This window comes from Pseudophryne corroboree, chromosome 6 (assembly GCF_028390025.1).
Source record: "Pseudophryne corroboree isolate aPseCor3 chromosome 6, aPseCor3.hap2, whole genome shotgun sequence".
In the NCBI taxonomy this organism is placed as follows: domain Eukaryota; kingdom Metazoa; phylum Chordata; class Amphibia; order Anura; family Myobatrachidae; genus Pseudophryne; species Pseudophryne corroboree.
The window spans coordinates 571,369,014-571,390,358 of record NC_086449.1 but is presented as its reverse complement, the minus strand read 5'-3'; the positions used below and the strand labels follow the sequence as shown (position 1 = coordinate 571,390,358).

Sequence of the window (21,345 nt, the reverse complement as noted above, 5' to 3'; positions counted from 1 at the left end):
TGCATCTGAAGTGGTCTTTAACCAGACCTGGATGTACTGCAGAAGTCAGCCTCCCACCCTGGGGTCCCCCAGGGGAAGGCCCGCCCCGTCATGCGGCAGGCTTGTCTTGTTTAGAAGCAGACTGACAGGCCGCCCTGGGCTTAGTGGTTTATGAAGCACGAGATTGTCTCGGGTATGCCTGACCTTTTGCTTTCCCTTGAGGTCGAAAGGAACGAAAAGTGGTACCTTTTGCCTTCTGAGCAGAAGGATTAGTATTTGGGAGAAAGGCAGTCTTAGCAACCGCCTGTTCAGACACAATTTTATTTAGGTCTTCCCCAAATAGGAAGTCTCACTTAAAAGGGAGTACCTCCATGGTATTTTTGGACTGCAGATCCATCTTCCATGACCTCAACCACAGAATGCGGCAAGCCAGGACAGACGTAGTTGGCGCCTTGGCCGCCAACACACCCTTGAATATAATAATAGGCGGTGGTGATGTGAGACAGGTATTGTCTGTCATTGTCAGATATATCCTCGGACAGCTCATCCTCTGTTGCCTGAACCCATGCTTCAATACCTTTAGCAGCCCAGGAGACAGCAATAGTGGGTCTATGTACAGCACCTGTCAGGGAGTAAATAGATTTCAGGCACTCCTCCACATGCTTATCTGTCGGTTCTTTGTGGTGAGTGGCAAAGTGGATGACACCACTAGGCAGGTGACATGAGAATCCACTGGCGGTGAATTTTCCTACTTGTTACATAACTCTGCAGGGAGAGGATAGCGAGCCAAGACCCGTTTAAACAGAGGCAATTTCTTCCCTGTATTAGACCAGGGCTCCTGCCTGATGTCCACCAAATGGTCAGAATTGGTTAATAGACTTTTAACCACCTTCTGCCGTTTAAACATATCAGTTTTCTTAGCCACAGTAGTAGAATCCTCATCATCAGTGATTTGTAGTACAGGTTGAGTATCCCTTATCCAAAATGCTTGGGACCAGAGGTATTTTGGATATCGGATTTTTCCGTATTTTGGAATAATTGCATACCATAATGAGATATCATGGTGATGGGACCTAAATCTAAGCACAGAATGCATTTATGTTTCATATTCACCTTATACACACAGCCTGAAGTTAATTTTATCCAATATTTTTAATAACTTTGTGCATTAAACAATGTGTGTGTGCATTCACACAATTCATTTATGTTTCATATACACCTTATACACACAGCCTGAAGGTCATTTAATATAATAGTTTTTATAACTTTGTGTATTAAACAAAGTTTGTGTACATTGAGCATCAGAAAACAAAGGTTTCACTATCTCAGTCTCACTCAAAAAAGTCTGTATTTCGGAATATTCCGTATTTCGGAATATTTGGATATGGGATACTCAACCTGTATTTGCTTAATAGCAACCACTAGAGCAGGGACGTCAACTTGCAATGTAGAATCCTCGTCAGAAACGCCTGATTAAGTGTCTGACAGTACAGTATGTTCCCCCACTTCTTCAGATGAAACATCTGAGAGATTTGTGGATTGTGAGGAGGAAGCAGCCCGCTTAGATGACCCACAGACACGAGATTGACCTGGGGTAGATTTTTGTCTGACCACGGAATGAGTCAACTGCTGCAACTGGTTAGACAGGTTGTCCGCCCAAGGTGGATTGGCCATAGGGACTATTTGAGGCTGTAATGGCACAGGTGGTCCCATAGGGGGCGTTAGTCACTCCACTAGAGTACCCAGTAGGTTTGAGAACGCGACCCAGGGTGGCTCTTGATTGGTTACAGGAGCCGCTGACTGACTAGGAGGTGTATGGCACATAGTACACAGACCATCATACACAGCTTCCCCCTCTGGTAAATCCTTGGCGCATGCTCTGCATGATACAGGAGCGTCCTCAGACATACTGCCCTTTCTGTTACAAATTGTTCACAAATGCAACACAGAGTGGTTTAGTACGATGAAGCCAGACAGAGTATAATACCTACGAATAAATCCGATAGTATGTGACTGAGTCCCCAGTACACAACACCTGCGAATAAATCCGGTATTATGTGACTGAGTACACAGAAGAATACACGTAATAGGTAAATACTGTGACGCACTATATAAACGACCCTGACACACCTAGTCCCCTAGGGTACAGAATATAGTGATAGATCTGTGGGAAACACTGAAAGTGAAACCTCACAGCAGATACAGGCACATACAGTCACATTAGCAATGCAGATAATTATTATATTGCAACAAAACTGCACTGAACTAATATATGTGTGTGTATATATATATATATATTGTGACAAGGATCACAAACACGGGGACACAGTTGAACACTTTTGGTGTTTATTTTGAACAGCCATTCACCACATAGCAAGTTAAACTCATATGCAGTCGGTATTACAGGCAGTAGCATACAGGCACTCTCAGCATGGCAGACTCTTGATAGGCTCCAGTGGCCCCTAGTCTAACCCCCACAACCCGGCCTATCACTTGGCTAGCTATTCCACCGTCAAGAGCAAGGTGACTCTGCTCTGGAAACCCTTATATCAGGAAATCCCAGGTGCTGCTGATCACACACCTGGGATTCTGCTACTGCTTTCAAAACCTGGTCTGGATCCTCCACATTACTTTAACATGGACAAATGCTGTCTCTGCCACACTCCTCCCCCCTTAGATTCAACCACCCTGGTGAAACTACACTATTTTCAGGCGAGCTCTCTGCCTCGCCCACCCCTACCTGTGTCATTCGCCCAGGTACACAGCCTACCACCTCCTGCTTTACCGCTGCCCGCTTCGCTTCGGGTGTGCGATATTGCCTCTGTTTAATGACCACCCCGGGTGGATTCACAACATCATGTTGGATGATCTGATCAGGAGTAAGCGTGACTTCAATGGGTACCTGGAATTCTGAAATCTTTTTAGCTACCAAAGAGGGCCAATTGGCAATTTTCTTCCAGGGTTTCAACAGGTTTACATGGTAGACCTGTACCTCCCTCATTCTTCCCTCCTGTCGGACCCTGTAATTGACAGGTCCCACTGCCTTGATGATCTCATAAGGGCCCCACCATTGTGCATACATCTTGCTTTCTGTGGTGGGCACCAGCACTAACACTTTGTCTCCCGGATCAAAGGACCGGTTGACTGAGGTGACGTCATACCCCTGTTTCTGACGTTGTTGGGCCCTTTCCATGTGTTCGTTCAGTAGTGGCGCAATCTTCCTTAGTCGGACGTATAACTTGGCCACAGACTGAACAACATTAGGGTCCTGGCATGGTTGTTCTTCCCACCCTTCTTTTAAGAGATCTAGAATTCCTCTGGGCTGTCTCCCATAGAGGAGCTCAAAGGGACTAAACCCTGTAGAGGATTGGGGTACCTCTCTGACTGCAAACATCAAGTAATGTAGGAGCAGATCCCAATCTCGTTTCTCTTGTCCTCTTTATCATTTGCTTAAGGGTTTTATTAAATCTTTCTACCAGGCATCTGTCTGCTGGTGGTAGACGAGGTGGTAATCCTGTTTACGTTTAGCAACCGACATAAATCTTTCATGAGTTTAGACACGAAAGGTGTACCTTGGTCTGTTAAGACCTCTTTCAGTATTCCTAAGCAGGTATACTGGTTCTCTAGCAATAGTGCTAGATTTCATATTGTGCAGGGCTATAGCCTCTGGGTACCTGGTGGCATAATCAACTACCACCAATATGTATTGGTGCCCTCGAGCAGATTTTTCCACTGGCCCTATCAGATCCATACCAATTAGCTCAAAAGGTACGGAAATGATAGGGAGGGGTACCAGTGGAGCTCTAAACTCTGGCCGAGGGGCTGTCCTCTGGCAGACTGGGCATTCCTGACAATACCTCTTAACAGAAGCATAGATGGCGGGCCAAAAGAACCTTAACTGGATGCGTTGGAGTGTTTTCTCCTCCCCTAGATGGCCACCCCACGAATGCGTATGGGCAGCTTCTAACACACAAACGCTCCAGTTTCCGGGGGAACCAAGAGCTCATCTACCTTTTTCCCTTGTAAAGTAGCGACACAATATAGCAAATCATTTTTCAAAACAAAATATGGTACACCCTCGGATGGTAAAGCATCAACTACCCTGCCGTTAACTACTTCAACAGTCTCAAAGGCGTGTACCAAATTGCTGTCATCGCGTTGATCTCTCCAAAAGTCCTGCAGTGATATCTTCTCACCAACTGGGTTCCAGTGGGCCTCGGACTCAGTCTCTTGGGGTGGTTTGGGACCGGCAGCTTCTCCCCCGGATGCTAAACTTTGGTAGTCGCTGGTCTGTGGCTTCTGAGTTGTTTAGGTGGTTGACGGTTTGTTGGTAGCATGCCAGGTAACCAGCTCCTGCAGCAATGGAAAGTACCAGCCCAGGATCAGTGGATATGAGGGTCTGGAGGTCACCGCTGCTACCACCTTTAACGACCGACCTTGAACGGTCAGGAGTAAGTATACATGTGGGCACTTCTCCACATAGCCATGAACGACAACACCCTGACAGGAGGTTGGACCTTGTCAGCTCCCGGAGGAACCACGTTGACCACAACAATGGTGAGCTCACTGCCGGTATCCACCAGGGCCCAAATCTCCCGACTTTCCACCTGTACCTGCACCCAGAAAAGGGAAGACTCTGCTTGGGATACCCCCGCCGCCATGTTGACCAATGCCCTGCTCCATTTTCCCGCACTGCAATCCATTGGCTCGCCCTGTTTCGGGCAGTCCTGCCGCACATGACCAGGCTCGCCGCACTCAAAGCACACCAAGGAAGGCGGAGCCTTTGGTTTTACTACTGGGACCTGAGTTCTGGGTTTAGGTGACCTGGCTTTATTCAGCTTTCCCAGCGTCAGGTGCTGCTCAATCACCACTGCCAACTCCTCAAATGTCTGGGGGTCAGCCTGACCGAGTGGTCTAACAGCCGCATAGCCTGGCCCAGTGCAATTTGTACTGCAGAGTTTTTATCCGGCTGCAACCAGGCCCTTGCCAGTCGGGCTAGTTTGGCCAGCTGAATCTTGGGAGTCTCCGAGCCCTCCAGCCGCCAGTCATGGAATTCTTGGGCTTTGTTGGGCCCCGTCACTCCAATCCTATCCAGTATAGCCTTTTTCAGGCCTGGATAGGAGCGTGCCTCAGCCACAGTCATGTCCACATATGCCCGCTCTGCCTCCCCTGTTAAACAGGGAGCCAGCCTGTCAGACCATTCCTCCGCAGGCCATCCCAACTGTGTGGCCGTGCGCTCAAAGGAATGCCTCTATATCATCTGCTGTGGTGCGCTTTAGTAGCCTTTCCCGCTCTGGCTCAGATTATTTTTTTTGCTCTTTTAACTCATCGCACAACATTTGAATTTAAATTTGCTGTCTTTCAGCCTGGATTCGTTGCCCCTCATGTAACATCTGAATCTGGGTTTGTTGCCCAGCTGCAAGTTCAGCAAATTGTTTTAGTAACTCCTCCATATTACCCTGCATGGCCCCTTTAAGGACAAATCTAGGAGGTTTAATATAATGTGCCAGGCTTATCAAACAGTCCAGGCCGACATCCATCTTTTTTGCTGGCTATTTAACACATAACAGCAAACAGTCTGCCTATAATGCTATGGCCCTTTAAGGCTGCCACTTGCACTGCATAACCAGAGAGGAAGGAAAGAAAAGGGAAAACTTGCAGTTTAAACACTGATATGCTTACCAACAGTTTCTGCTGTACACCGTGTCCTTGCTCGCATTCTACAGCACGTGTGACGAGAATCACAAACACGGGGACTCAGATGAACACTTTTGGTGTTTATTTTGAACAGCAAGTCACCACATAGCAAGGTAAATCCATATGCAGTCGGCATTACAGGCAGTAGCATACAGGCACTCTCAGCATGGCAGGCTCCAGTGGTCCCTAGTCTAACCCACACAAACCGGCCTATCACTTGGGTAGCTAGTCCACCGTCAAGAGCAAGGTGACTCTGACCTGGAAACCCTTATATCAGGAAATCCCAGGTGCTGCTGATCACACACCTAGGATTCTGCTACTTCTTCCAAAACCTGGTCTGTATCCTCCACATTACTTTCACATGGACAAATGCTGTCTCTGCCACAATATTTTATATATATATATATATATATATATATATATATATACAGGTTGAGTATCCCTTATCCAAAATGCTTGGGACCAGAGGTATTTTGGATATCGGATTTTTCCGTATTTTGGAATAATTGCATACCATAATGAGATATCATAGCGATGGGACCTAAGTCTAAGCACAGAATGCATTTATGTTACATATACACCTTATACACACAGCCTGAAGGTAATTTTAGCCAATATTTTTTATAACTTTGTGCATTAAACAAAGTGTGTGTACATTCACACAATTAATTTATGTTTCATATACATCTTATGCACACAGCCTGAAGGTCATTTAATACAATATTTTTAATAACTTTGAGTATTAAACAAAGTTGGTGTACATTGAGCCATCAAAAAACAAAGGTTTCACTATCTCAGTCTCTCTCAAAAAAGTCCGTATTTCGGAATATTCCGTATTTCGGAATATTTGGATATGGGATACTCAACCTGTATATATATAAAAAACACATTGCGGTCCTAGACCGGAGGCATATATCAGAATACTCGTACAATATATTCTGTAATCGGTACACTTTTTCTTAACTAATGCTATCTGTATAAAGAAGACATGTAGAATACTCAAGTGTTTGTAAAGTCACAGCGCTGTATACAGGCGGCTTTGCAAGGGAGACCTTGCCCTGCAGTCCCGGAGACCAGCCGCAGCTACACCTAAGATGGCGCCCAGCGTCTCAGTCAGGGTGTAAGGTAGAGTATGAGGAAGCTCCAGGGCGGGAATATCTGCAGTAGATGTCGCCCTGGGCCGGTGAGGGGCTACAGGTCAAGCGCCGACTCCCCTATGCTGGGCCTCACCAATGGTACTATGGAGCCTTACTAACAGGGGCGTTAGTACACCCGACCTGTACTCCTATGCTCTGGTGGATATAGTGGGGTCCCTGCGCGGTGACAGTGTCCACGCCAGCGTCGCAGTCCATCTCCTTAGACGTGATCGGAACACGATTTAATGGCGGGTCCCGCCTGGGGGACCCTCTTAACTCCTCCCTGTAGCAGCCACGCGAACCAGGAGAGCATCTGCGACAATGTGTGCCTAAAGCCGGAGAGTCTCCACCGCAAGTACCCAGGAGCAGGCTGCGGGAGTATGCGACGCCGCTTGGGAGGTAATGGAGCTGCAGCTCTGAAGTGTCACCATGAAATACAGCGCTGACAGCCCAGTTTTGAAGAAATTTTCTGTCAGAAAAAGCTTTTTCAGGGCTGCCCAGTGCAGCCCTCCTGTTATGGTGACCTGCTGCTGCAGCACCAACTGAAAAACTGAGCTCATAGTGCCTGGAGGCGAGGTTACAGAGGAGGCCCCAATGCATCCTGGGACAGCCTAAAGCTATAGCCTGTTGGTGCCTCTGGATCAAGATCCACTCTACACCCCGATGTATTTCCTGTGGAACACAGTGTACCCCGCTGCAGAAATATATCATAAATATCACTCTCTCGAATTCAATTCCTGTCCTTCATTCTTATTGACAACTAGGGGCGACGCATAACTGTAGTGTAGGGGTGGGGGTGGAATTGCGTTGGTATCCAGAGACTTAGGGGGCCCATCTCCCCTGCACCCAACTCACATTGGGGCAGATGTATTAACCTGGAGAAGGCATATGGAAGTGATAAACCAGTGATAAGTGCAAGGTGATAAACGCACCAGCCAATCAGCTCCAATATGTAAATTGACATTTAGGAGGTGACTGGCGGGTGCGTTTATCACCTTGCACTTATCACTGGGTTATCATATCCTTATGCCTCCTCCAGGTTAATACATCTGCCCCCCTGTCAGTAGTGCTGGCTGAACGGAGCATTAAGAGCAGATGACAAGGTATTGAATACAGAAAGGTTACCGACCTGTTTTTGGCCATGGAGGATAAGTGGGGAATAAAACAGCTAAAAAATATTTCTGCTCCAGTGCATTCATTATGGTAAACAAGCAGGGCTTGCTTACAACTTGCAGTCTAGGGGCAGACAAAAACAAGTGGCCCTCCTATTCTAACAGTTCTCACAAAGGTAAAATGGGTGTGGCAAAAACTGTTGTAGTGGGTATGGTTTAAATAGCTATTGGAATTTTTTAAAGATAGTTATGTAAAAAAATTAATCACCTACCAGCCCCATCTGGCTAAGCTGAGACTTCTAATGAGCGACAGACAATGCATGGCATGGAGTCAGGATCCCGTCAGTCTGGATCCTGACTGTCAGAATCCCGACAGTAATAGGGTAAGGCACTAGGGGGAGAATTAGAGTTAGGCTGCGGGGGGAGGGGCGGTTACCAATTAGGCTGCAGTGTGGGGGGTGCAGTTAAGTTTAGGCTATGGGGTTGGGGGGCTTGGTTAGGGTCAGGCTGCAGGAGGGGGGGGGGTTGCAGTTAGGCTGTGGGGGGGGGGGGGGTTAGTATTAGAGTTGGGGTTAAAATATTTACCAGTCTCTATTAAGATTTGGAACGCTGGGATGCCGCTGTGGACATCCTGACTGTCGGGATTTCAACTGCTGGGATATCGTACCCAAGACATTTTTCTTCACCGTTAAAAACAAAATTCTACTAGAAATAACCCCTACCCCCTTCTGGTTGCATTAAAAAACAGATCCCAGATCTGACACCCAATCACCACCTTCCTGGGTTCAGTAGGCTAAAGGTTTGCCTAGGGTGCCAATAAACCTAACACCGACCTTGTCCCTTACACACTTATATTTTACAGTGACGTGCGGTGGTGTGAGGCAGAGCCTTTCCTGTCATACTAACGTTTGTGCCAGAGTTTTTACTGCATAAAGTATACAAATAAATACAAAAAGAATATGTTAGAAATATCTTCTTTGTATTATTCTAATAATTTTTATACTCAAAACTCTGGAGTAAAAAGTCTATGGCAGGTGAGGCAGTGCCTCCCACCTATCTTTTCTGCCCATCTCTGATCAAAACCCATCAAATTTCCTGGAGTTTATACTGCTGTACCTGTATATAATGCCCAGATGTACACTCTGGCTCATATATTGTGTGTAAATCTGGCTCTGCTACTAGCCAGTGCCTCCTGAGCCATTTTCCTCACCGCACGTCCCTATATACATACACACACTATGGGCCTAAACCTGAGCAACACGCAAAATTACACACAGCAGCATGTACAGTATTGGCAGACTCCCATCTGCAAGTTGTGCAAATACCATTATAAACTCCTTCCCTTGTGTACATCCCTCCGCCCAAATGGTCAAGGACTGAGACACCCACTTTTAGCACCTGTGCATGTTGTAGTAACGATTGGTGCGCCCTTATATGCCACCGTCAGCTGCATCACCGAGACTCCGTCGGACCACGGCCAGCTCTGCTTGTGGCTGTGCGTCTGAGAACCCAGGCGCTTACAATGACACACCAGCAGCACTCCCAAATATGTGTATATAATGTGCTTTTGTGTGCAGAAATGTATGTATGTATGTATGTATGTGTATATATATATATACACACACACACACACACACACACATTTTATGTGTGCTATATATGATACATAACAATAAATATAAAACACAAATTAGAGCCGCTAGTAAAATACAATGCATTTCTCCAAGCTACATGATGCACACAAGTGCAGCGTGCCTGTGGTCCCACATAGCAACATTGTACTGGATCAGGAGGGTGTGTGTATGTGGGGGGGACTGGGAACGGATGTCCTACGTGAAGGTAAGTGCAAGTTTAATTTAATCTATCCCCTTGATTTGCCACAGCTGGGCACCAAAATAAGTCAGCAATCTCAGAAGCTGTGAATAATGTAAAGCGATAACAACCAAATATGTTAAAATCAGTCTACAGCAAGGAGATTGTTTCACCTCATTGGTGGCAATTCAATTAAGTGTAATGTTGAGTAGCACTGGGATTGAGTGCCCGGAATTATTCAGTTGCCTGCATTGCGATAATCAATTGAATATCGCCCAGTGTGTGTTATTTATTATGGTGTTTTCATATTAGAAGGATATTTGGTGATGGGTCAGAAGATATCATGTGCAAACGTTATGGAAAAATGAATAATAAAGTAAGAGATTGAGTAAGTGATCATAATGAATTAAAATGGATTACATTGGATCATTTCAGGGATTGTTAGTATTTTATGTAACAACATTTTTTTGGTTGGGAGTGGATTAATAAATATATCTACATATATGTGTGTATATATATATATATATATATATATATATTATGTATGTATAAGAGTAAATTAAGTAAAAGACGTGTGATGCTAAATTAAGGAATTATGTGAATATGAAAATAGTGGATTTTTACACTGTACAGTAACGGCAGGATGTAATGGCATCCCGCACCTCCAGCAAACTCAGACGCCATGACATCCCACTGCATGTGTGTGTATTACCTACTGTAGGCTTCTCCGCATTGTGTAGAATATGTCTGCTGTTTTATAAATACATCATATTACACATTTTGTGTTACAGCATCTGGTCTTTTGCATAAAGAATCTGATCTCCTACCTGATACCAGACCTTCCTAAAGACTTGAGGGATCGAATGCGAAGAGAAAAATACCTTATACAAGAAATGATGTATGAAGCAGAACTGGAGAGAGTACAAAAGGAGAAGAAAGAGAGGAAGAAAAATGAGAAATATCAGCATAACGAGTGGCCCTAATTGGGAATGAAGAGAGATAATATTTACCAAGGTATAATTACTGCTGACAACTGCAGTGTGCTGGGGCGCCAGTGTACAGTACATTACAGTACTTACACTATATCATCTATACCGCCACAAGCTGTCACACAGGGTCTGTAGGCCTGAGAGACCATAATACTGACATATTGCACAACATGCGGGATGCTGGATGAACTCAGACTTTTTTTTAAAGGGGCAATCCTGTACAAGGCATGGTTTAGCCTTGAACATGATTGCCCCTTTAAAAAAAATCTGAATTCGGCCGGCATCCTTCGTTACATCCCGCCCATTCTGTATAAGTAACCATTCATTTAGTAAAAGCAGGTTTTACTGTGTAGAAAGTGGTGGCCACTGTAAGCGTAGTGGCAGTACTTCACTTGTCATGACTACTGTCTTTCAAGGCATGTTACTTCATGTCTAAAGTACTCGTTTTATTTGGAAATCACAAATGTGTATTCTCAGTGATGTCCAATATCACATTCAGGTTCTGTGGGTTTTTTTTGTTTGTTTTTTAAATGGCTATTTTTATTTTCTTATAGAGGAACTTTCTATTAAGAAATTCATGTTTACAATATATTTTTTAGTCAAGTGTCTTATGGTACATTGGCAGGGAGACCATCTTAATTCATGACCGTATGTGTCTGCTCCTTCTCTTTGCACACAGCCACTGGTACTGGGTAAAGGCAGCCAATGAGAAGGTAGAATAGATGGAAAAATGCTCAAATAACTGCTTAGTATCTGGGAAGAAATGTCTGGCATAGAAAATGTGTGTTCTCTGGACAACTGGCAGTAGTGCACGTATATGGAGGGAAGAACCTCCTCAAAGAAGAGATGATTAGACAATTGTAATACATGGAAAACATCTAGAAGTTACACATATAGTGAGAAAATATTGGTGGAATTGAAACAAAAAGGTATATTTATCAAAAGCATTGTAGTAATCCACACACACACAAAATGATATACTGATATTTATTTAGCTAGGAAATCACAGTTACCTTGGACCCTGAGTCACGTGTGCCCCAAGCTATTTTCAATACTTTTTTTAAAAAGTAATTACCTGCAATTTCAGCAACTACTCAACCTTCCCCATTAGCATGTTAACATTACAGATATGGATCTCCATATTAGACTTTTCTACACACATGGCTCTGCATAGTAGACTTTTCTACACATATGGCACTGCATATTAGACTTTTCTACACATATGGCTCTGCATATTAGACTTTACAGTAGATATCACTCTGCATATTAGACTTTTCTACATATATGGCTCTGCATACTAGACACTTCTACTAATATGGCTCTGCATACTAGACTTTTCTACATATATGTCTCTGCATACTAGACTTTTCTACAAATATGGCTTTGCATATTAGGCTTTTCTACAAATATGGCTCTGCATACTAGACTTTTCTACAAATATGACTCTGCATACTAGGCTTTTCTACAAATATGGCTCTGCATACTAGACGTTACTACAAATATGGCTCTGCGTACTAGACTTTTCTACATGTATGGCTCTGCATACTAGGCTTATATCAGAGGTGTAACTAGGCTTTTTGGAGCCCATGGCAAGATGAAAAACGGTGCACCCCCCAAAAAAAAACACAAAAAAACCCCAACAAATCTATAAAAGCATGATCCTCTATAGATATACAAACTGGTTAATTGATATAGGGGGTCATTCCGAGTTGTTCGCTCGGTAAATTTTTTCGCATCGCAACGATTTTCCGCTTAGTGCGCATGCGCAATGTCCGCAGTGCGACTGCGCAAAGTAAATTTGCTATGCAGTTAGGTTTTTTACTCACGGTTTTTTCTTCGTTCTGGTGATCGTAATGTGATTGACAGGAAGTGGGTGTTTCTGGGCGGAAACTGGCCGTTTTATGGGTGTGTGCGGAAAAACGCGGGAGTGGCTGGAGAAACGGAGGAGTGTCTGGGCGAACGCTGGGTGTGTTTATGACGTCAAACCAGGAACGACAAGCACTGAACTGATCGCAGATGCCGAGTAAGTCTCGAGCTACTCAGAAACTGCACAGAGATGTCTTTTCGCTATATTGCGAATCTTTCGTTCGCAATTTTAAGAAGCTAAGATTCACTCCCATTAGGCGGCGGCTTAGCGTGTGTAAAGCTGCTAAAAGCAGCTAACTCGGAATGAGGGCCATAAAACGGCTTTCAGAATGGAATACAAAAAACCCCAAAACATTTACATACATGTTATGCCACACAGTAGTAGTACCCCATATAAATATTATGCCAACAGTACCCATTATACACATCATGCCACACAGTAGTAGTACTCCATACACACATTAGGGCATAAATACACATTATGCCACACAGGGCACAAATACACAATCCAACCAACAAGCTGCTCCTGCTCCCACACCGGCAGCATCCAGCTCTAGTGGTTGAAGGGACACAGAGACAAAGAGTGATGGAAGGGACACAGACACAGAGTGTGACAGCAGGGACCCAGAGTGAGAGAGAGAGTGGCAGCAGGGACCCAGAGAGCGAGAGAGAGTGGCAGCAGGGACCCAGAGAGAGAGTGGCAGCAGGGACTGAGAGAGAGAGAGAGTGGCAGCAGGGACCCAGACACAATGAGTGGTAGCAGGAAGACAGAGAGGCAGCAGGGATCCAGACACAAAGAGTGCCAGCAGGGAGACAGAGAGTGACAGCAGGGACACAGAGACAGAGAGTGACAGCAGGGGCATAGAGACAGAGTGGCCGCAGGGACAAGGAGAGAGTGACAGCAGGGACAGAGAGACAGCAGTGACAGAGCAGCAGCAGGGATGTAGGGACAGAGAGAGGCAGCAGGGACATATGGACAGAGAGAGAGGCAGTAGGGACAGAGAGAGGCAGCAGGGAAATAGGGACAGACAGGGAGGCAGCAGGGATGTAGGGACAGAGAGAGGCAGCAGGGACATAGGGACAGAGAGAGGCAGCAGGGACAAAAGCACCAGGGACGTAGGGATGGAGACAAAAAGGCAGCAGGGACAGAGAGAAAGGCAGCAGGGATGTAGGGACAGAGGGAGAGAGGCAGCAGGGACAGTAAGAGAGGCAGCAGGGATGTGGGGACAGAGAGAGAGGGAGAGGCAGCAGGGATGTAGGGACAGACCATGAGAGGCAGCGGGGATGTAGGGACAGAGAGAGGCAGCAGGGAAGTATGGACAGAAGTAGCAGGGATGTAGTGACACAGAGGCAGCAGAAACATACAGTAGGGACAGAAGCAGCAGAAGCATACAGTAGGTGTGGGGCGACAGGCTATGATTGAGGAGAGAGAGTAGCAGGTGTGGGGTGACAGGCTGTGAGTGGGGCTAACGGGAATGGGGTGACAGGCTCTGAGTGGGGTCAATGGGAGTGGGGCGACAGGCTGTGAGTGAGAAGGGGGAGTAGCAGGTATGGGGTGACAGGCTGTAAGTGGGGGTAGTGGGTGTGGGGAGACAGGCTGTGAGTAGGGTCAGTGGGAGTGTCGTGACAGGCTGTGGGGTGACCAGGATCACAGAAGAGGACATGGGCGGGAGAGGAAAAGCAGAGAAAAAATACATCAAAAAAGCCGGATAAAAAATATACTCACCTAAAATCTAAGGTTTCTATGACTGGATCGCTCTCCTCTGCCAGACTGTGTGGTTACCTCCGTTCTCCGACGTGAGTCCGCAGCTCCACCAAAGTTCTTCTTCCCCTGACACAGCTTTGCATGGGGTGACATCATCACAAGGGGCGGATTTAATTCAGTAGAAGACATGGGGAGGAAGAGCTGCTGGGGAGTCTGTAGGTCTTGCCGGTCCATAGGGCACTGGTGAACATAGCCGATAGGCAATGGGTCGTCAGGTGCACAGTCCCTGGCCAGACCTGACATGGCGCCCAGGACACATGCGCTGCTCGCCCCAACCTAGTTTCGCCTTTGGTGGGGACAGAGAGAGAGAGAGAGAGACAGCAGGGACAGACAGAAAAAGGCAGTGGGGACAGAGAGAGAGAGTCAGCAGGGACAGAGGGAGACAGCAGGAATATACAGTGGCTGACAGGGACAGACAGACAGGCAGCAAGGACAGAGAGAGACAGCAGGGATATAGAGTGGCAGACCGGGACAGAGAGAGACAGCAGGGTCAGAGATAGACATCAGGAATAGAGAGAGGGAGACAGCAGGGTCAGAGAGAGAGACAGCAGGGTCAAAGAGAGACATCTGGCATAGAGAGAGAGAAAGACAACAGGGACAGAGAGAAAGACAACAGGGACAGAGAGAAAGACAACAGGGACAGAGAGAAAGACAACAGGGACAGAGAGAAAGACAACAGGGACAAAGAGTGAGAGAGCAGGGAAAGAGAGACAGCAGGGACAGAGAGAGAGAGAGAGAGACAGTAGGGACAGAGAGAGAGAGCAGGGCCAGAGAAAGATAGCAGGGACAGAGAGAGAGAGCAGGGTCAGAGAGTGACAGTACGGATTGAGAGAGATAGAGAAAGAGAGTAGGGTCAGAGAGACAACAGGTACAGAGATAGAGCAGGGTCATATAGAGACAGTAGGGACACAGAGAGAGAGAACAGGGTCAGAGAGAGAGAGAGAGAGAGAGAGAGTGAGCAGGGTCAGAGACAGTAGGGACAAAGAGAGAGAGAGAGCAGGGTTGGAGAGAGACAGTTGGTACAGAGAGAGAGAGTAGGGTCAGAGAGAGACAGTAGGGATAGAGAGAGCAGGGTCAGAGAGAGACAACATGTACAGAGAGAGAGATCAGGGTCAGAGAGACAGTAGGGACAGAGAGAGAGAGAGCAGGGTCAGAAAGAGAGAGAGATAGAGACAGTAGGTACAATGTAACATTTCCAAATTGCTGTAAGAAATTACGATTCCGCTCTGCTGAAGTCTCCCAGTCAGTGCAACCGTGCATGGGGAAGGAGGAGGAGTGGGAGTCAGGACCCGCAGCAGCTTACATCCGCAGCAGTGTGCGGGGGTGGAGCCAACAATGAGGAGAGCAAAAGGCAGTGTGGTGTGACCTGGCGGATGCTGCTGCACGCCAAATCAGCAAACATCCCCGGCCGTGGTCACTCACCCACACGTGGAGTTGTCACACCTGCAGGACCGCTGCCTTCCTCCCTCCTGCGAGGCCCTGTGGTGGCGCAAACTGCTGATATGGCAAACATGTAAATGTAAAAAAAAAAACACATACATGGTGCAGAGCCTCCGGGGTCCGGTCATCCCACCCATCCATGATGCTCCGTGGGCTACTTCCCCATCCCCGCCCTTACATACTCCTATTGGCCTAGCAAAGGCATCGGGTGTGGCTACCCAGTCCCACACTACCCGCCCACCCCTGGATGGTACAGAATACAGATCGGAGGTGGAGCAGTGGGAGGCTGGTAGAGCTCTTCATTCATTAAACACCCTTGAAATGTCCAGGGCAGACCCTGCACAGGGTACACTGACCTGGCCAGCTGCACTCTCCCCCCCCCCCCCCCCTCTGTCAGACTTGTCACGGCACTCAGGCCCAGTACCCTAATTGCCCCACCCTAGATACGCCTCTGGCTTTTATACATATAAGTCTCTGCATACAAGACTTTTCTACAAATATGGCTCTGCGTACTAGATTTTTCTACATGTATGGCTCTGCATACTAGGCTTTTCTACATGTATGACTTTGCATACTAGGTTTTTATACATATGTCTCTGCATACTAGGCTTTTCTACAAATGTGTGCATCCGGAAAGTATTCATAGCGCTTCACCTTTTCCACATTTTGTTATGTTACAGCCTTATTCCAAAATGGAATAAATTAATTTTTTCCTTCAAAATTCTACACACAACACCCCATAATGACAATGTGAAAAAAGTTTTGTTGTGATTTTTGCAAATGTATTAAAAATAAAAAACTAAGAATATCACATGTACATAAGTTTTCACAGCCTTTGCAATGAAGCTCAAAATTGAAGCTCATCCTGTTTTCACAGATCATCCTTGAGGTTTTCCTACAGCTTAATTGGAGTCCACCTGTGGTAAATTCAGTTGATTGAACATCCTTTGGAAAGGCACACACCTGTCCATATAAGGTCCCACACTTGACAGTGCATGTCTGAGCACAAACCAAGATTGCAGTCAAAGGAATTGTCTGTAGACCTCCAAGACAGGATTGTCTTGAGGCACAAATCTGGTGAAGGGTACAGAAAAATATCTGCTGATTTGAAGGTCCTAATAAGCACAGTGGCCTCCATCATCCGTAAATGGAAAAAGTTCGGAACCACCAGGACTCTTCATAGAGCTGGGCAGCTGTCTAAACTGAGCGATAGGGGGAGAAGGACCCTAATCAGGGAGGTGACCAAGAACCGGATGGTCACTCTGTCAGAGCTACAGCATTCCTCTGTGGAGAGATGAGAACATTCCAGAAGGACAACCATCTCTGCAGCAATCCACCAATCAGGCCTGTATGGTAGAGTGGCCAGACGGAAGCCACAACTTAGTAAAACGCACATGGCAGCCTGCCTGGAGTTTGCCAAAATGCACCTGAAGAACTCTCTGATCATGAGAACAAAATTCTCTGGTCTGAGACAAAGATTGAACTCTTTGGCGTGAATGCCAGGCGTCATGTTTGGAGGACACCAGGCACTGCTCATCACCAAGCCCATAACATCCCTACAGTGAAACATGACGGTGGCAGCATCATGCTGTGGGGATGTTTTTTCAGCATCAGGAACTGGGAGACTAGTCAGGACAGAGGGAAAGATGAATGCAGCAATGTACAGAGACATCCTGGATGAAAACCTGCTCCTGAGCACTCTGGGCGACGGTTCATCTCTCAGCAGGACAACGACCCTAAGCACACAGACAAAATATCAAAGGAGCGGCTTTAGGACAACTCTGTGAATGAACATGAGTGTCCCAACCGGAGCCCAGACTTGAATCCGATTGAACATCTCTGGAGAGATCTGAAAATGGCTGTGTACCGACGCTTCCCATCCAACCTGATGGAGCTTGAGAGGTGCTGCAAAGAGGAATGGGTGAAACTGGCCAAAGATAGGTGTGCCAAGCCTGTGGCATCATATTCAAAAAGACTTGAGGCTGTAATTGCTGCCAAAAATGCATCAACAAAGCATTGAGCAAAGGCTGTGATGAATACTTATGTACAGTACATGTGATTTCTTAGTTTTTTATTTTTAATAAATTTGCAAAAATCTCAAACAAAAACTTTTTTCACACTGTCATTATGGGGTATTGTGTGTAGAATTTTGAGGGAAAAAATGAATTTATTCCAGTTTGGAATAAGGCAATAACATAACAAAATGTGGAAAAGGTGAAGCGCTATGAATACTTTCCTGATGCACTGTATGTATGTATGTATGCATGCATATCTCTCTCTCATATATATATATATATATATATATATATATACATATATACACACAAACACACACACATATACATACACAGGTTGAGAATCCCTTATCCAAATCTTAAAATCCCACATTTTTGGGTCCCCCACTGAGATAATGACATATATATATATATTATATATTATTTATATATATAGATATATTATACAGATATATAATATAATATAATATAGATATACAGGTTGAGTATCCCATATCCAAATATTCTGAAATACAGACTTTTTGGAGTGAGAGTGAGATATTGAAATCTTTGTTTTCCGTGGCTCAATGTACTCAAACTTTGTTTAATACACAAAGTTATATTGTATTAAATGACCTTCAGGCTGTGTGTATAAGGTGTATATGAAACAAATTAATTGTGTGTATGTACACACACTTTGTTTAATGCACAAAGTTATTAAAAATATTGGCTAAAATTACCTTCAGGCTGTGTGTATAAGGTGTATATGAAACATAAATGCATTCTGTGCTTAGACTTGGGTCCCATCACCATGATATCTCATTATGGTATGCAATTATTCCAAAATACGGAAAAGTCCGATATCCAAAATGCCTCTGGTCCCAAGCGTTTTGGATAAGGGATACTCAACCTGTATATGTGTCATTATCTCAGTAGGGGAACCAAAAGTGTGTTCTTTTGGATAAGGGATACTCAACCTGTAATATTATAATTATATATATATATACCTGTATATATATATAGCACTATCTCCACGTGCGGCACTCCTTGGCATAAATGTAATAAATGCACTTTCATCTGGCCGATTTAATAAAGGGGGCACTGAAACGTTATTCAACTAGCCCATGAGATTTGTTACATTTATGCCAAGGCGTGCCGCATGTGGAGATAGTGCTGTTGTGAACACAAACACATATATACAGAGTTTCAAGGTACTAGGCGGCACTCAGAGACTTCTTAGGCAATCATCATATTATGCATAAAAGCCCCGTGGGACGTGCTTTATTTGTAACGCTTCGGGGATAGTTTCCCCTTCCTCAGACAAAGCTACAGTGACATACAGTGAATTTATATCCATAACGGACTTACCCCCTCCCCATTTGCTCCAGTGGGCCCCCGGTCCTTGCGGCCACCCTCCGCAGCGGGCACTTACGGACGCGGCTGCACTGGCCGGGAGTTGCTCGTCGCTGCTCCTGGTCTTCGACCATCTGGCATGCGCCGGCGCACTGCGGCGCCGGCGCATGCGCAGTTTTGACCTGATTGCACCGCTGCGATAAACTGCAGTGTGCGATCGGGTCATAATGACCCCCTCTGTCTGCCGTAATGTGTAAAAAGAGGACTCTGTCTGCCATACTATGTAAAAAGGGGACTCTATCTGCCGTAATGTGTAAAAAGGGGGCTCTGTCTGCCGTACTGTGTAAAGGGGGGACTTTGCCTGCCGTACTGTGTAAACCGGTTACTCTGCCTGCCGTACTCTGTAAAAAGGGGACTCTGCCTGCCGTAATGTGTAAAAAGGGGACTCTACCAGGCGTAATGTGTAAAAGGGGCTCTACCTGGTGTACTTGAGCTACTGTGCGGCATAATTTGAATAATGGAGACTACTGTGCAGCGTAATATGAATTGGTATTATTTTGCGGCCACACCCCTTCCCCATGAAGCCACACCCCTATATTGTTGGCGCGCGCCCATGGCGCGCACTGGCCCAATTTTGAATAAGGGGGGGGGCGTTAATGCTGTTTCTTGAACACGGAGCTAAAATGTCTAGTTACGGCACATATATTTATATATATATATTATATTCATATATATGGATCCGACTATCCGGCACTAGTGTCTCTAATCCAAAAGAAGTAAGTGCTCTGGTGCCTCCCAAGGGTACAGCGACCCAATGTATGTGTGCAGAAATGGTGGCACTCAGAGTTTTAAAGAAAGATGCAAACCGTGCTTTAATTCAAGCACGGTTTGCATCTTTCTTTAAGACTCTGAGTGCCACCATTTCTGCACACACACACACACACACACACACACACACACACACACACACACGGCTCTGCATACCCTCCAGCATTTTACACATGAAAATCGGTACAAATTAGAACCCTTTTCCTATACTTTCAATGGAAGTTTGCAGAGCCAAAAATCGGTACAGACCATAAAAAAAAGGTACTGTACCTATTAAATAGGTACAGTTGGAGGGTATGGCTCTGCATACTAGACTTTACACCAGATATCACATTCCAGGGCTTGGTAAATCTGGCAGTTTTGCATCTCCCATAGAAACCTATGGGGACTATGGAAGCTGTTGGATCCTTCCATAGTACATCTGGGGATACTAAATATTGGCAATATACGCTGATAATGGCTGTTATTGGGAAATAGCCCACAAATATTTAATGATAAACAGGCCTCATATTTTGAGCCATCTATAAAATAAGTTTCTTTTTTGGGGGGAAAAAGACATAAACTAATGTCCTCTAACTACATGACCTTTCTTTACAGAGAACTAGAACTGGTATCTTACAACTTATTGCATGGAAACAAGATACGAGGCCACGGCACAGCATTTGAACCCAGCAACTGATCTACTGTGAAATGATCTTGCTATGTGACATTGCGTGTTTCTAGTTACACAGCGAGCATGTGATCACTGGAAGACACCTTCTGCTATTTAAACTCTATATACAGAAAAGGATTCAGTCAGACATTTTTCCACCTTTTTGTACTGTTTATTTTGCATATTGCTTCCGGTGTTTTACAAAGTGTGAATATTCCCACTAGTCTCTGACTTATAGGATATCTTCCATTCGATCACCAGACTTGGAACTGCAAACCTGTTTACAGCGCAATATGTTTTTGTACTTCAGATATTTCTGAGGAAAGTTTCTATATTGTTGTACATCCTATATAAATGTAAATATGTGTACATAGTTCAAGAAGCCTCATGTTTGTACATAGCCAAAACTAAACGGAGAATATTACATTTTCAAGCAGAAAAGGTTCTTGGGCATAAAGCCACATTTTATGCTTGTATAATGTGATGCAATAAATTGAATTATGCACCTGAAATTTCTTCATCTATTTATGAGGTACAAGAAAAAGAAAGTAGACTTCTTTGTGGGCGCACTCTTGTGAAGGAATAATAAGATCTTTTCAAAAGTTAAAACCTAACTTTTATTACAAATGATTAAAAAAATATTATTTAATCTCCTGAGAACACATAAACAAACAACAATTACAAAGACAAATCAAACAGGACAATTAGAAGACAAATTAAAA

The 21,345-nt window shown here is 45.1% G+C and overlaps 1 protein-coding gene across 2 annotated transcripts in view; it reads left to right on the top strand.

Moving 5' to 3' along the window:
• ANO4 (anoctamin 4) overlaps positions 1-21,135 on the top strand; it is a 416,268-nt gene extending 395,133 nt beyond the window's left edge. For both annotated transcript variants that reach the window (XM_063927829.1, XM_063927830.1), the window contains 2 exons: positions 10,528-10,750; positions 20,569-21,135. In XM_063927829.1, coding sequence (XP_063783899.1) covers positions 10,528-10,719 — 192 coding nt within the window. In that variant the 3' untranslated portion in view covers positions 10,720-10,750; positions 20,569-21,135. The remainder of the gene's footprint in view (positions 1-10,527; positions 10,751-20,568) is intronic.
• The last annotated feature ends 210 nt before the right edge of the window (positions 21,136-21,345 follow it).